Below are 12,941 nucleotides of genomic sequence, written 5' to 3'. Positions count from 1 at the left end.
TGGCATATCAAAATGAGAAGGGAGATATGAAATTCCTGGAGGAAAGAATCCTGGAAGAAGATGAAGCTTTGTAAGCACCGCTGAGCATTTCACTGTACAATTTTCAGTCTTGTTTAGCAAAGCTATTAGAGGGCCAGAATTCAAAATCATCAGACACACCTTGAAAACTCCACAGAAAATGCACAGAAATGCCCTTTGTAATATGACTTATTTAAATAACTTTGCTTGCACTGCTTTTTCTATAATGGATTGTTAACAAATACATGAAATGTACATAACATTCCATGTAATCAAATTTTTTAATAACAGGCTGTGAACCATTTTGTCACTGTAAGAATAGACTCTTTTTACCACAGCTTCATTTCTGTTTACAACTCCACTCTGGTATTCTCATACCAGTCTTTTTGGAGGCTTGTTTTATAAAAGATGTGTGCTTTTTGAATGCTTCTATAAACATTTAGTCTGGCTTATGTCTCATCATCTCTTTGCTTGATGTAAATTAAGTGCTGCACACACATTTCAGCCCCTGTCAGATCTTAGTGCCCCTTTATGGATTAATTCATTTGTTGGTACCTAAGTTGGCTTTTGTGGTTGGATGTGAAACTTAGATTTGGAGCAGGGGGAAGAAAAAAATAATTTTTTAATAGTGCATCACTCCAACTGTCTCTTTGGTCTTTTCTAAGATATCCAACTTGACTGAATTTTGCTGTAGGAAAGAGCTAGCTATCAATGAGTGTCCTAGTAAATTTTTTGTACCATGCCAAAAGTTTGAATTTATATGAAGATGGAGGGGTTATACTTTCCTACGTTGCGCACCAGCAGAAACTGAGTAATAAGCAGGCTTAGTGGAATATTGCAGAGGATGTTGTGTCACTGGAAAAGCAGTATATGATTTATTGTGAAATATAATTGCTTAATATATTTCAACTTTTATAGATTTACTTTTTCTGTAGTTCATTCCAATTAGTTAAAAAAAGTAAATAGGTCTCAGAGTATTGCTTTTCCCCTGTCCCCAGTCCTGTCTTTTTATTTTATTTCTCTGTTTTTGGCATTCAGCAATATAATCTTTTCACATTAAATGAAAGTGAAATTATATAGTTTATTTTAAGAATATCCTTATTAAAGGCTTGAGTTTTTAACCTTGACCTTAATGTATAGTATTCAATGTCAAAGTGCAACTTCCTGCTTCCTTGAGTCTGTGGACAAATTAAAATACTCCCATAGATTGAATTGATCTAAAAGCTAGTGGCCTTAGCTTTGAAAATACTGATTTAAATAACTTTCATGATAAGGATTTATGTATTGAATTTTAAGGGACTGATGTAATCTTTAACTGTTTTCTCCCCTGACATGCACCGATATACAGATTAAATGAAAGAATGTTTGTAGTTAGAAAGTTAACTGTTCAAACTAGGTGAATCAGTTAGAATTTAGTGCCACAAAGGTCTTTTTGATTTTTACCTCTTGGTGATTAAGATTTCTGAATTCTTTTGTTCATCTTCATTGATAATTTGATTTCTTAAAACCACCAGCAAATGTAAAGTTACTCTCTTAGTAATTTTGTTTCATTCTATCTTCATCTTCAGTGTCCTTGTTTTTCAGGGTGTTTTGCTGTCATTTTTAACATACTTTTTTCCCAACCTGACAAAAGAGTAGAGAAGATAATAGAGGAGAAATTTTGAGACACACCCTGTGCAGTATATGGACTTATTTTGCATAAATGAAGCACGACAGTCTAATAAATTATTTTCTGCATATTCATGCTGTATAGCTGTAAATTGAAAAACAAATTGGAAGGCAGAACTTTGCATTATCTTAAGCATACCTTCTTTGTCATGTGCAATATCTAGCAAAATGAAAACCAAAATGTGTGAGATTTTGTATAATAAATTATAGTCAGAAAGGAAGAGCTGTCATCTATTTTATTCTTTGATGGTTAATTATATTCTCAGAATAGTGTCCGTGTGTGACAATTAGTGGTGATACAGGGACAGAAGATTGTCTAAAGCCCTCATTTTAATTAAAAGTTTGGGATAATGTTGGCACAAGCTCTTGTGACATTGCCTTCTGCATCCACCAGCTGCAATATGTGCTACTGAGTATTTTTCTGCAGTGCCTGATCTAGCTCTGAGTTCTAGTAATTCTCCCATCTGTTACAAAATGACCTTGAAATTATTTTTAGGGCTTGGTGTTTTCCAGTCCTGAAAGTCGGATGAAGAGTAGTTCATTGCAGTTCCAGCCAATTTTGGTTGTGCTTGCACCTGGTACTGAATTAGTCTGACAGATCTGAAAGTAGCAGTTGTCATTTGCAGAACCTCATGCTTGTGGGCTTTTAGATACATTTGGAGATTGCTGTATATTTTAGTCCTTTCCTGAAATATGTAAGGTGATATTTCTGCCTATAGCTGCTGCTGTTCATAGGTGCTTCCTACATGTGCTATTCCTGTATTCTTCCTAGCTATTTAAATCTCTTCTTTTTCTAGAAATTTTCTGGATATTCACAGAGAAAAAACAAACAAACAAAGAAAAAAAACAAAAAACAAAACAAACAAAACAAAAGTATAAAGAGTAAGAATTTGGCTGAAAACATCTTTTTTTGTCTCATTACTAGAGATACTGTCTTAGTGCCAGAAGCCTGGATCTGTGTGGGACTTGCCTAGTTTCACACAGTGCGGCTGCCTTATATGGACACGAAAAATAAAAAGGTCAAAGGTGCCAACAAAAACCCATTTTGTATTTGACTTATAAACAAGATTCCTATGCCCCACTGTCCTCTCTGCTAGTACATCTGCCAGTGAACTAGCAGCAGTTACTCCATTCCTGCCAAATTGGGACTAAAAAGACTTTCAGTGATATTTTATGACTGAACGTTTGAAAGTTAACTTTGTCAAAAACTGTCTTTGCAGCTGAGTCATCCTGTCTCAAACAGAACTGGTGTTTTCCAGTCCCCATGTGACACTCCCCCATCAGAAAAGGCCTCATGAACCTTCTTGTGTGTGTTTTTAGATGTCTTCTTGGCTTCCTAAAATAGTGGAGTTTGTGTGAACATTAGAGGGTTTGAGGTTGTAAGTTAACAACTGGTTATCGAGAGCAGAGGGATGATTCACTGACATCCTGAGAAACCTCCTGTGACCTCAGAGCTCACCCTGATTTCAGCAGGGAATTTGGGTCTCCTGAGGCCCTTTCCAACGTGGGTGAGCCTGGAAGTGGCTGGAAAGGGTGTTCAGAATGATCAGAAAGCTTGGAACAGAAGAGAGACTCTGAGGATGATTTGATTGATGACAGTCAAGATGTGTGTTAGCTATGAATGAATTCTCCTTAGTGTTCTGTTCTTTGGGTTTTCACTTCTGTCCATGTTCATCAAGTGAGCCTTGGGAAATGGTGAAGGAGACATGAATGGGATAAAACTTGTGATCAGAAAAAGCAGGTTAGAAGAACAGAGATCAGTGGAACTGAGGCTGGTAATTGAAAGTGTGTAATTCAGCAACAGTATATGAAAGAATAAACTTCTGAGACACTTCCTAGGGTATTGAAAAAGCAAAAAAATTACATATCTCTGATAGTGTTTTTTGCTGATGAATACCTAGGTTTCATCAGGAAACCTCTATGTACCTTTAGTATACTCATCTATTTTATAGATAGATATATATATCTCAGGCTGTATACTAATATATATAAAATGAAGAAGGGCAAGAAGGTGATTCTGCAAATCTGCTAATAAGGAAAAAAAAGGCAAGTCCCTTGACAAAGGGAAGACTCAAAGCTTTGATGGACAATATGGACAGTACAGGAGTATTCAGTGGATTTTTTTTGGCTCAGACTCCAAGGGCAAAGCCTGCTTTCAGACCCTTTTTGTGTGGCTTGGCATGACTGAAAATAAAGTAGCAGAGCAATAGGTTAAAGAGTCTGTATGTAAGTGGGATACACCCAGAGGCTTGGAGGATTTCAGTGGTGTGATTGCAAAGCTGGTGACTATCACCTGAGAAAAATCATAGTGGTCAGGGGAAATTTCCTGACAGCTGAACTCAGGCTGAGGGGTCTGTAGGGCAGTTGCTTCAGAAGACAAGAACCAACTCCTTTTGAAGTCTGTGTCCAGGCAAGTGGGTTACATGAGATAGGTCAGTCAGGAACCCTGCCTGAATTTAGCAAAGTCAGAGCATGCATGGTCAGCCTGATTGCTTTCTTGATGAAATGACTCAAGCTGTGTGCACAAGGTTGCTCCAGTCAGTTCAGGAAGACTTTGAGCCTTGTCTCCTGCAGCATTCCTGCCTAGGAGATGAGGAACCAAAGGGCTGGATAAGATTGTTAGGTGGGTTAAAACTGGCTGGGCCACTGCTGTTTCAGCAATCAGAGGCTCTGTGTGCAGGTGTTGACTGGTGCCAAGGAGAGAATCTTGGGGATTGTGAGGGAGCTGATGCTGTTGGAGTCTGGAGCAGTGACCAGCATGATGAGACAGAGCACAGTTGTAGATGACACTGAGTTAGAGTGAATCATTGATCAATTGAGTGTTCAAGGTCCAATCCAGACACATCTGGAGCTAAGGATAATCCATACATTTATATATTTGAAAGTATCTGGACTCAGATATACAATAAAAGGCTGCATTTCAGCTTATCTTGTCAGCAATGAATTCCTGACTTTTTTAATGTGTCATTAGTGGGAGACTGAAGCATATGCTAGTAGCACAGTTGACTTGGTACAATGGCTTGAAACAGTCAGTACACTCAGTAAAAATACAGAGAAAATAAATTTAAGTTAAGGAGGATATGTTACTACAAGAGTGGTAATTCAGTGAGAGGTGCTGAAAGAAAAGGAATCATACTGGAGTGAAAAGGCTGAGGAAGTTTCATGGTTCAGGCTCTCAGAAGGAGTAGAGGAGGTGAGAAATCTGGGCTGAAGACCCTGCTGGGATCCTGGGCAGATAATCTTCCAGTTTTCACCTTACCTCAAGAAAGACAAGTGATCTTTCCAACCTCATTGGTCTCATTTTTTCTTCCTCAGTCCATCTCACAAATGTTCTGAGTTCTGTCTGTTTAAACAAGTAATAAAGCCAGAGCACACAGACTGTAGTATTTCTGGAAATATTGTTGGGCTGGGAGAAAGGAATAATGCCTATATGTTTGTAACAAATATTATCTAATAGTTGTGTAGTATTTTAAAATAAAAATGTACACCAGTGGAATGAATAATAATAATAATAATAATAATAATAATCTTATTTGTAATTACTAATATGTTTAATCAATAATTTTTTCTTCATTGTTCATGCCTTAATTGTTGCATTTTGTAGCAGATAGCCTCAGAGGTGGTTACACTGACCGATGAAACAAGATTAGGAGATAGTGCCATATGTGGCTTTTCTATGATTTAGCAAGAATATCACCAAGATAAAAAACTCTAAAAAACATGTTTAATTTCCCTAGGTAAAGAGAAACCAAGTGACTGAAGTAGTAAGGTGGCAGATGCATCTCTTCATGGCAAATGGAAAACATATCTGTCATTAGTTTAAATGCAATCATCTGTGCAAATTCCTAAATTGTGCTTAAACCAGTTTTAAAATTCTGGTTGTCAGTGAAGTGGTTGGAGTTGGATGATCCACACTGCTCTCAGATTCTCAGCTGATGTAAATTGACTTTAAAGGAATTGGGCTAATTTACTCCTCCTAGGATCTGACACATTATTGACCAGAGTATAATTGAGAATTGCTGTGTCCTGCATTAATGTTAATTTTTTTTTTTCCCCATAACTGAAGGAACGTTTTACAATTTCTTTCTTAGAAAACTTACTTCTATTTATTCTTTCTCCCTTACTTCATCATCCAAACCCAGAGCACTGAATTTCTCAGTACACAACTTCAAAATCTCTCCTTTGAATCTCTTGAAAATCTTTTTCTCCTTGAAAATCTATATGTTTTGAGGTAGTTGACTTCATTAAGTATTTCCTCTCCTGCACCGGTTTATAGAAGCTATTTATCACTGAAACCTTAGGGGAAATCATTATGTTCTCTGCCTTTCAAGAAGCATTGGACACTGCTCTGTCTGATTCAATGAAGATCAGCTGTTCTTTTCCTTTTTCTCCTTTTCCTAAAGCTCTTTATTGCTTTATTCTGTTTTGAAAACAATGAAAGCCTTTCAGGCCATCAGGCTCTCGTTAGCAGATAACGCAGTTGAAATTGCAGAATATTAGACATTCCACAGGGATGAAGGGTAGTCTAAAAGAGGACGTTGTCAGAATGAAGCCAATAATCTTCAATCTTGTGTTACCTTTTATAATTGCATTTTTATTGACTTGTTGAGAAAACACATTCATAGACCTGACAACTGATGGAGTGCCGTGTATCAAGGTAATTGGTAGATACCACGTATCACTCTTGTTTTCTGATTGTGACTCTGCTCAGCTTGGAAGGAATGTCATGTAAAATATATTGCCACGAGTTCTTTGGTGATCTATGAGGAGACTTTTGATTATATGTGTTTGGGTATTTTCATGGTATTCAGGAGAAAAAGGGAAGAAAAATGCAAACATTTAAATGGTTCATTTTGATTCTGTCCAATCTCAGGAGTGACTTTTATTGCTCAGACACTGACATTCCATAGGTGCCAAGAGTGCAAAGAATATGCTCTTGTGTCATCTTGCTGGTATTTATTTGTAAGAAATGACATCACAGGCCTTGGGACAACTTGAATTCGCAGCAAAAGAGAGTTGCAAAACTTTGTAATTTATCACTGACTGGTCTGTTGACCTAGCCGTTCTGAAGCTGGTCATTGTAAGTCATATGAGGCCCTCTCCTGGTAGCCACCTAAAATATATCACCTAAAATATATCAAAATATATAAAAGGAAAACAGAAAAGAGATTGTAATTAGGCTGCCTTTAAAATTTGTGTAATTCCAGTGCTAGGGACTAAGCAGACAACAATCATTCTTTACATTTGGTATTTATGACCCACGCCAATGCCCAAATGACAGATTTTTAGGCTTTTTTTCCCCCATATGTTGTTATTTCAAAGTTGTGTCCTGTAAGGTTTCTGTGTTTTTTCAGCTGTTCTTGTCATATTTTTTCCTAGGTGTACATTCCAAGCAGAGTGGCTCTTGTGCTTCACAACACAGACATCCCAAAGTGAAGTTCTATGTACCTACCACTGAAGAAGCAAGTCACGAAGTGCTGATACACTGTACTAGTACTAAGTATAACAAAACTTGCTCTAAGGAGGCTTTCTGAGGCTGAGTATAGTAATATTAGGTGTTTAAAATGTAAGATTAATATTCACATGTAATTGCAGAGCTCTTGACTTGCTAGAACCTCTTTTGAGGAAGCTTTACAAAGAGGCAGAAAGGAAAACGTTGGGTTTGTAGTTCTCGTAGTACAAAATTACACTTAAGGTGTTGCAAAGCAGCAGGTATTCTCAATTAAATTGTTGTTTACAGAATTTTATCAGGAATGATAAGAGTGATCCTGCTCCAAAGTTTGTAATTTCCTATAATCCTCATTTTGATAGTGAATTAAAATATTCATTATGTATTAATGCTTCTTACTAAAAGTAAGTAGTTTGCTTAAATAAAACAGAAGTTTTTGGCTAAAAGGCAGCCTTAACGGTTTGTGGGACCTAATTTGAGGCTCCTCTTCTTCAATGAAGTCTAACATGGAATTAGAAATGTTTATTCAAAAGGATGAGAAGGTCCTCTGAGAGTCTTGTCCTTTGGCATTTTTTATTTAATTACAAATGCACATTTTTTATTTAATACAAATGCTGGGCAGCAAAACGAGCAGGCCGATGGAGTGGGGGCCTGCTGATGCTATTGTGTGTGCTGGCTATCTGCTCCCACCCAAATCACTTCGTCTGAGCATCTCACTTGCTACAGCTGGACAAAAATGACACAACTCTGTTATTTAGATCACTAAAATGTTCAGTCAGAAGGGTCTTCCTGCAACAATACCACACTGGAAGAGGTACTTAAAGTGTAGTTCTTCCCCCTGTATTTATTTCACTAACATCAGGACCTCACAATACTGATTTCACTACTTCCAGAAGCTGCCTTTCAGCTCGGAACACAATGATGTTCTTGCACTTTTATAACTTTTGAAACATTGCTTCTTGTGAAGAAGCAGTCTCAAAATTCAGTGATCAAACTAAGGTGTTTTTTTTATTAAAATTAAGATAGATAATCATTGGAGTGCTGCTAAGATAATTCAAGTGAGTTCCTTCACGAGCTACAACTATTTTGTAAAGAGTAAGATTTTGTATATTTGAAAATGTATTGCAGAGTATTCTGGAAAATTAATACCAAATTAACGAGACATGCTTTATTTTGTTCCATTTATTTAAAAACATATTTGAATTGGTTCTGAAATGAATGTCTTTTGTACCAATCTGAATTTTCTAACTTTTAAAATAGCCAAAGAGGAAGATGTCCGTGACCATTTCCAAGTCATAATTTTACCCAGTTTCCTTTGTGAACCATTGTGTAAACTACTGAATAGTTGGTGCCAACACTGACAATCTATTCACAGTTCTTGGAATGCTTACTTGTGGCTTACTTCCTAAGCAAAATAAGGGATGGAATAATGCAGCATGATGGAAAACAGTCTTTTGCAGAGTTCTCACTGGAAGGACTTTGTGGACATCCCCAGTCTGATATGTTCTGTGTGGCAGAGAATGTTGTATTGCAGTTGGCTACATTAGGATCATGCTTCATTTTCCTCTACACCAGTTTGATCATTGTTTGGTTGTGAGCTAATAAAAGCATTCCTGTTACGCTATGACTTTAAATAAAATATACTGAACTGTTTTAGCAACTGGAACTGATTATCTTTTTTTTTTTTCCCCAGATTGTTTTCCTTGTAGTGAAATAATGAGCAACTTCTAATACATGTCATATTTACACTGTATTGATCTAATACATTTTATAGGGTGGTTTGTTTTTTAGGGTTTTTTTTTTGTTTGTTTGTTTGTTTTTTTGTTTGTTTTTCTTTGTGTTTTTTGTTTCGGTTTTTGTTTGTGTTGTTGTTGTTTTACTGGCACCAGTTCCAGATTTCAAAATGTAATGGCAAGCATCTGTGTCAAACCTTTTTTCAAGAGAAGGAATAAATGTATTATGTGAAGTATAAACTGTAAAATCACATGCAAAATAAACTCTAAGGAGGAGAAAAAAAATGCATATATGGTTTCATTCCTTGCATTGTAAAATGATTTTACAGAAATCTTAACACTGAAAGATAGATTCGATTTTGCTCCATCCTAAAATCAGGGACTTATCTTGGTCAGAAGCAGTCATAATGAGATTGTTAGAATATTTGACTTATGCATATTTTCTTTAACATAATGATAGGTTAATAAAAGTGCACAAACAAAATTTGCAAGGTGAACATGTAAATACAGAAAGCATGTAATTAGGGCTTTTTGGAACCTACTTCTGCATTGTAATGGTGAATGTGCTACTATCTTGCAAGACTGGAAAATTCTCCCTTTCAATATCCCATGGAAAGCAAATGTTTTCTCCTGCTCTTTTACTATTGACGGGTAATGAAGAGAAATTCAGCTTTCACCTTCCTTCTAGTGACACTGTGATGCAACCAAGGCCCCTCCTTACAGTCATGTGCTGAGGCTGTCACCATGTCTGGTTGAAGCCTGGCACATTCTGAGAAGCAGATGGGCTCCAGAGCTCTTTTGCTTGGCCACATCTCAAATCAGCTCCTTCAGGGAAGTGGCTGAAGTGGTCCGTGGTGATACATCCCCAGACACAAAGCTCACCACAGATATTCAGACACAGTGAAGGAACTCTCTTTAAAGATGTACAGGACTGATAAGGATTTACATTTCAACATTTGGAAATGCAGAGCTCCCTGTCACCTGGGAATTCTTAGGAGCCCTGGCCCCAGAAGTTGTTGCTCCACAGTTTCTCTAACACACCATGAGAACTCAAGCTCACCTTTACCTGCCATTTTATCTAAAGATTCTTCCCTCTTATCTAAAGACCTTCCCTCTGTCTTGCACTGTGTGTGTGAAGGGTTCTTTGTACTTAATAATTCAAGTTACTCTCCAGGCCAGGTGCTTATTTTGATAACAGGCATCCAGTACTCTGGTGTGTTCTATGAGCAATGAGTTTTAATTTCCCTGCTGTTTTCTCCTCCTCCCACAACTCAAGCTGTACTGTCCTGAGGTTTATTTTGAAGATGAAGAATGGAGTCATTATTTAAAACTGGTGAGTACTTCTGGAAAACAAATTTAATTGGAAAAAAATTTTCAAGCTTTCAGTTTTGTTTTGTGTTTTTTTTTTTTCCTATGAAGTTTTTCTTGCTCATTCTATTCAATTTAGTAAAGACTTTTTTAACCATATGCTCTGAAAGACAGGAATGTGGTGCTGGTAATACTCTGCCAAAAGGAGAGCAGCTGTGTGAACAGTAAGATACCAGATAAGCAATTGTGTGGTACTTGCAGGTACTGCAGGGTGATATTTTTGTGTATTAAACTGTCACAATTCTGCTTTCAAATGATGTTTTAAGCATCTTGAAGTAGTTTTAGCTTTCCCAGTTTTTTTCATGACTCCAGGTTCTTCACAGCCTATTAATGGTTAAAGAAAGAATTTCCTGTCTATTTAAGTCTCATTTCTCAGAGCTTAAAAGTAACTCAGTAGTTAAGTAGCAAAGAGCGAAGGTTAACTGAATGAACAGCATAAAGTGTTTCCTTTAACTTCAATAAATGTGGACATTCTCTTCAGCATATGTTGAGGTATATGGTTTTCCTGTCTTCTGATTCATAATTTAATTTTCTAGGATTTTAAGTATTTTATCATTGACTGATGTTTCCAAACCAGACATGTTGTCATTGTTGAACTACTGCTACAGAGATGAAGCAGTGTTTTACAAATTTTTATATATCCTCCCTTAGCTGGGATCCCAGTTTCATAAGAATCAGCCTCTAAGTGGCATCTTTGTAACAATTAATTGGAAGGGTTTTGCCAAGGAAGATTGTGCACATGTGTGTGTTTTCACACCTCAGAGTTTATGGTGCAAGTGTTTTAAAAGGGTTAAGAGTGTAATTTGCTGTGATGGATAGCTGGTTTTATGCCAGTCTTACTTTTTAATTCTGTTTGGTTTTCTAGATTTTTTTAGAGTTTGTTTCAAATTCCTGGGGAGAGAAAAAGTGTCTTTCTGAAAGTTTCACAAGCATTTAAGGAAAAAGGGAAATCCAAAAGTTTTGTTCATGTTTGCCTTTATATAGGGAGAAAAAGTTTTTTTTTCCTTCATGGAATGTTTCCTTTAAGTAGGCTTTTTCAGTTTTTGATTTATGTGAAAATAAGTTGCAGTAGTAATGATAAACTGACATGTGACTGCTCTTCTAAAAATAATTATATAAGTTGTTGGGTAAAAATAACTCTAGTTGAATACTTCAAAAATATTCTGCTTATGGAAAGGTAGAAACAAAAGCTAATGATGACTCATTAGATGAGACAAATTATATTTGTCATGCCTGTGAGTACAATCTGTACCCTGTAAATATAAATAAGTCGTGGCTATTAATGGTAAATTAAAGCCTAAAATACATTAGGACAAAATGTCAGAATTTTTAGGTATTGAAGAAACCAGTCTGAGCTTAGCTGCTGGTTTTGAATATTTACAAAGGTATTTTGGACACTGAAAAAAAAATCTATGACTCCAAATATAAAAAAAAAAAACTGACATCAAATTAACTCCAAATTTTCAGTATTGTTAAAAGCTAGAAGCAAACTTTCTCAACTTGCTTGTTTCTTGTGACTGTGCCTCACAGATGACAATTTAAATGTATAGACCAAGAACAGTCTGTTACTGAATCTTCAGTGCATTAACTTTACATTGTTCTCTCTTTGCTGGTGGTATGAGGTTTATGACAGAATAGATGGAGTGCATTTGGGAAGAGAGGTGTGCCTGCAAGCACTGAAGAAAGCAAGCTGCCAGTGCTGTAATGGGTGTTGTGGTTTAACCCCGGGCAGCAGCCAGGCCTGAGGCAGCCACTTGCCCACTGCCCACCCCATGGATCAGGGAGAGAATCAGAAGATGCTTTTACAGCTGGAAAACTCATGGGTTGAGATATAGACAGCTTAACAGGAGAAGCAAAAGCCATGCACACAAACAGAGCAAAACAAGGCATTCATTCCCTGCTTCCCATGGTTGGGCAGGTGTTCAGCCATCTCCAGGAGAGCAGGATCCCATCACACATAGCAGTGACTTGGGAAGACAAACGGCATCACTCCAAACATCCCCCCCACTTATTCCTTCTTCCCCCCACCTTATACAGTGAGCAGGATGTCACAGGGTCTGGAATATCCCTTTGGGCACTTTGGGTCACCTGTCCTGGCTGTGACTCCTCCCAAAACCCCAGGCACCCCCAGCCTCACTGCCAGCATGGCAGTATGAGAAACAGAAAAAGCCATGGCCCTTTGTGAGCCCTGCTCAGCAATAACAGAAACATCTCTGTGTTATCAGCCCAGTGTTCAGCACAAATCCAAAACACAGCCCCATACCAGCCACTGTGAAGAAATCCAACACTACCCCAGCCACACCCAGCATGGCAGGGCTTGGGGGCAAGCACCCAGCTCTTCTGGGCTACTGGGTCGGGTGGAGCAGGTCCGTGCTAAATTAGTATTGCTAAATCAGTTTTGGCTGTTGCTGAATGATGTCTGTGTAGTGTAGCCTTCTGTTCCCTATCCTGCCCTCACTCACCCCTTGCTGGGGAGTGCCTGGACATCTCCCTGCTCATGGAAAGCTGTGAATGAATTCCTGTTTCTGCTTTGCTTGTGCATGCACCTTTTGCTCTGCCTGGTGAAGTATTCTCACCTTCTTCTATTCCCTCATCCTCCTGGAGGAGATGGGGCTAAACAAGCACATTGTGAGGATGTTTGGCTGTTTGCTGGGATCAACCCACCACCCCCAGCAAAAACTGAGTGAGCTGTCCACCTCGGAAGG

General features: G+C 37.7%; 1 protein-coding gene across 1 annotated transcript in view; it reads left to right on the top strand.

Annotated features, from left to right (window-relative positions):
- Positions 1-8,801, top strand: part of GBE1 (1,4-alpha-glucan branching enzyme 1) — a 136,163-nt gene extending 127,362 nt beyond the window's left edge. Inside the window, exon 17 of the mRNA XM_086883562.1 lies at positions 7,066-8,801. Within this exon, the coding sequence (XP_086739688.1) occupies positions 7,066-7,122 (57 nt within the window). The 3' untranslated portion in view covers positions 7,123-8,801. The remainder of the gene's footprint in view (positions 1-7,065) is intronic.
- Positions 8,802-12,941: the final 4,140 nt, after the last annotated feature.

The sequence above is a fragment of the Cyanistes caeruleus genome, chromosome 3 (assembly GCF_971803275.1).
Source record: "Cyanistes caeruleus chromosome 3, bCyaCae1.hap1.1, whole genome shotgun sequence".
Lineage (NCBI taxonomy): Eukaryota > Metazoa > Chordata > Aves > Passeriformes > Paridae > Cyanistes > Cyanistes caeruleus.
The sequence above is the reverse complement of the archived record's forward strand: the minus strand, read 5'-3'. Positions and strand labels throughout refer to the sequence as shown.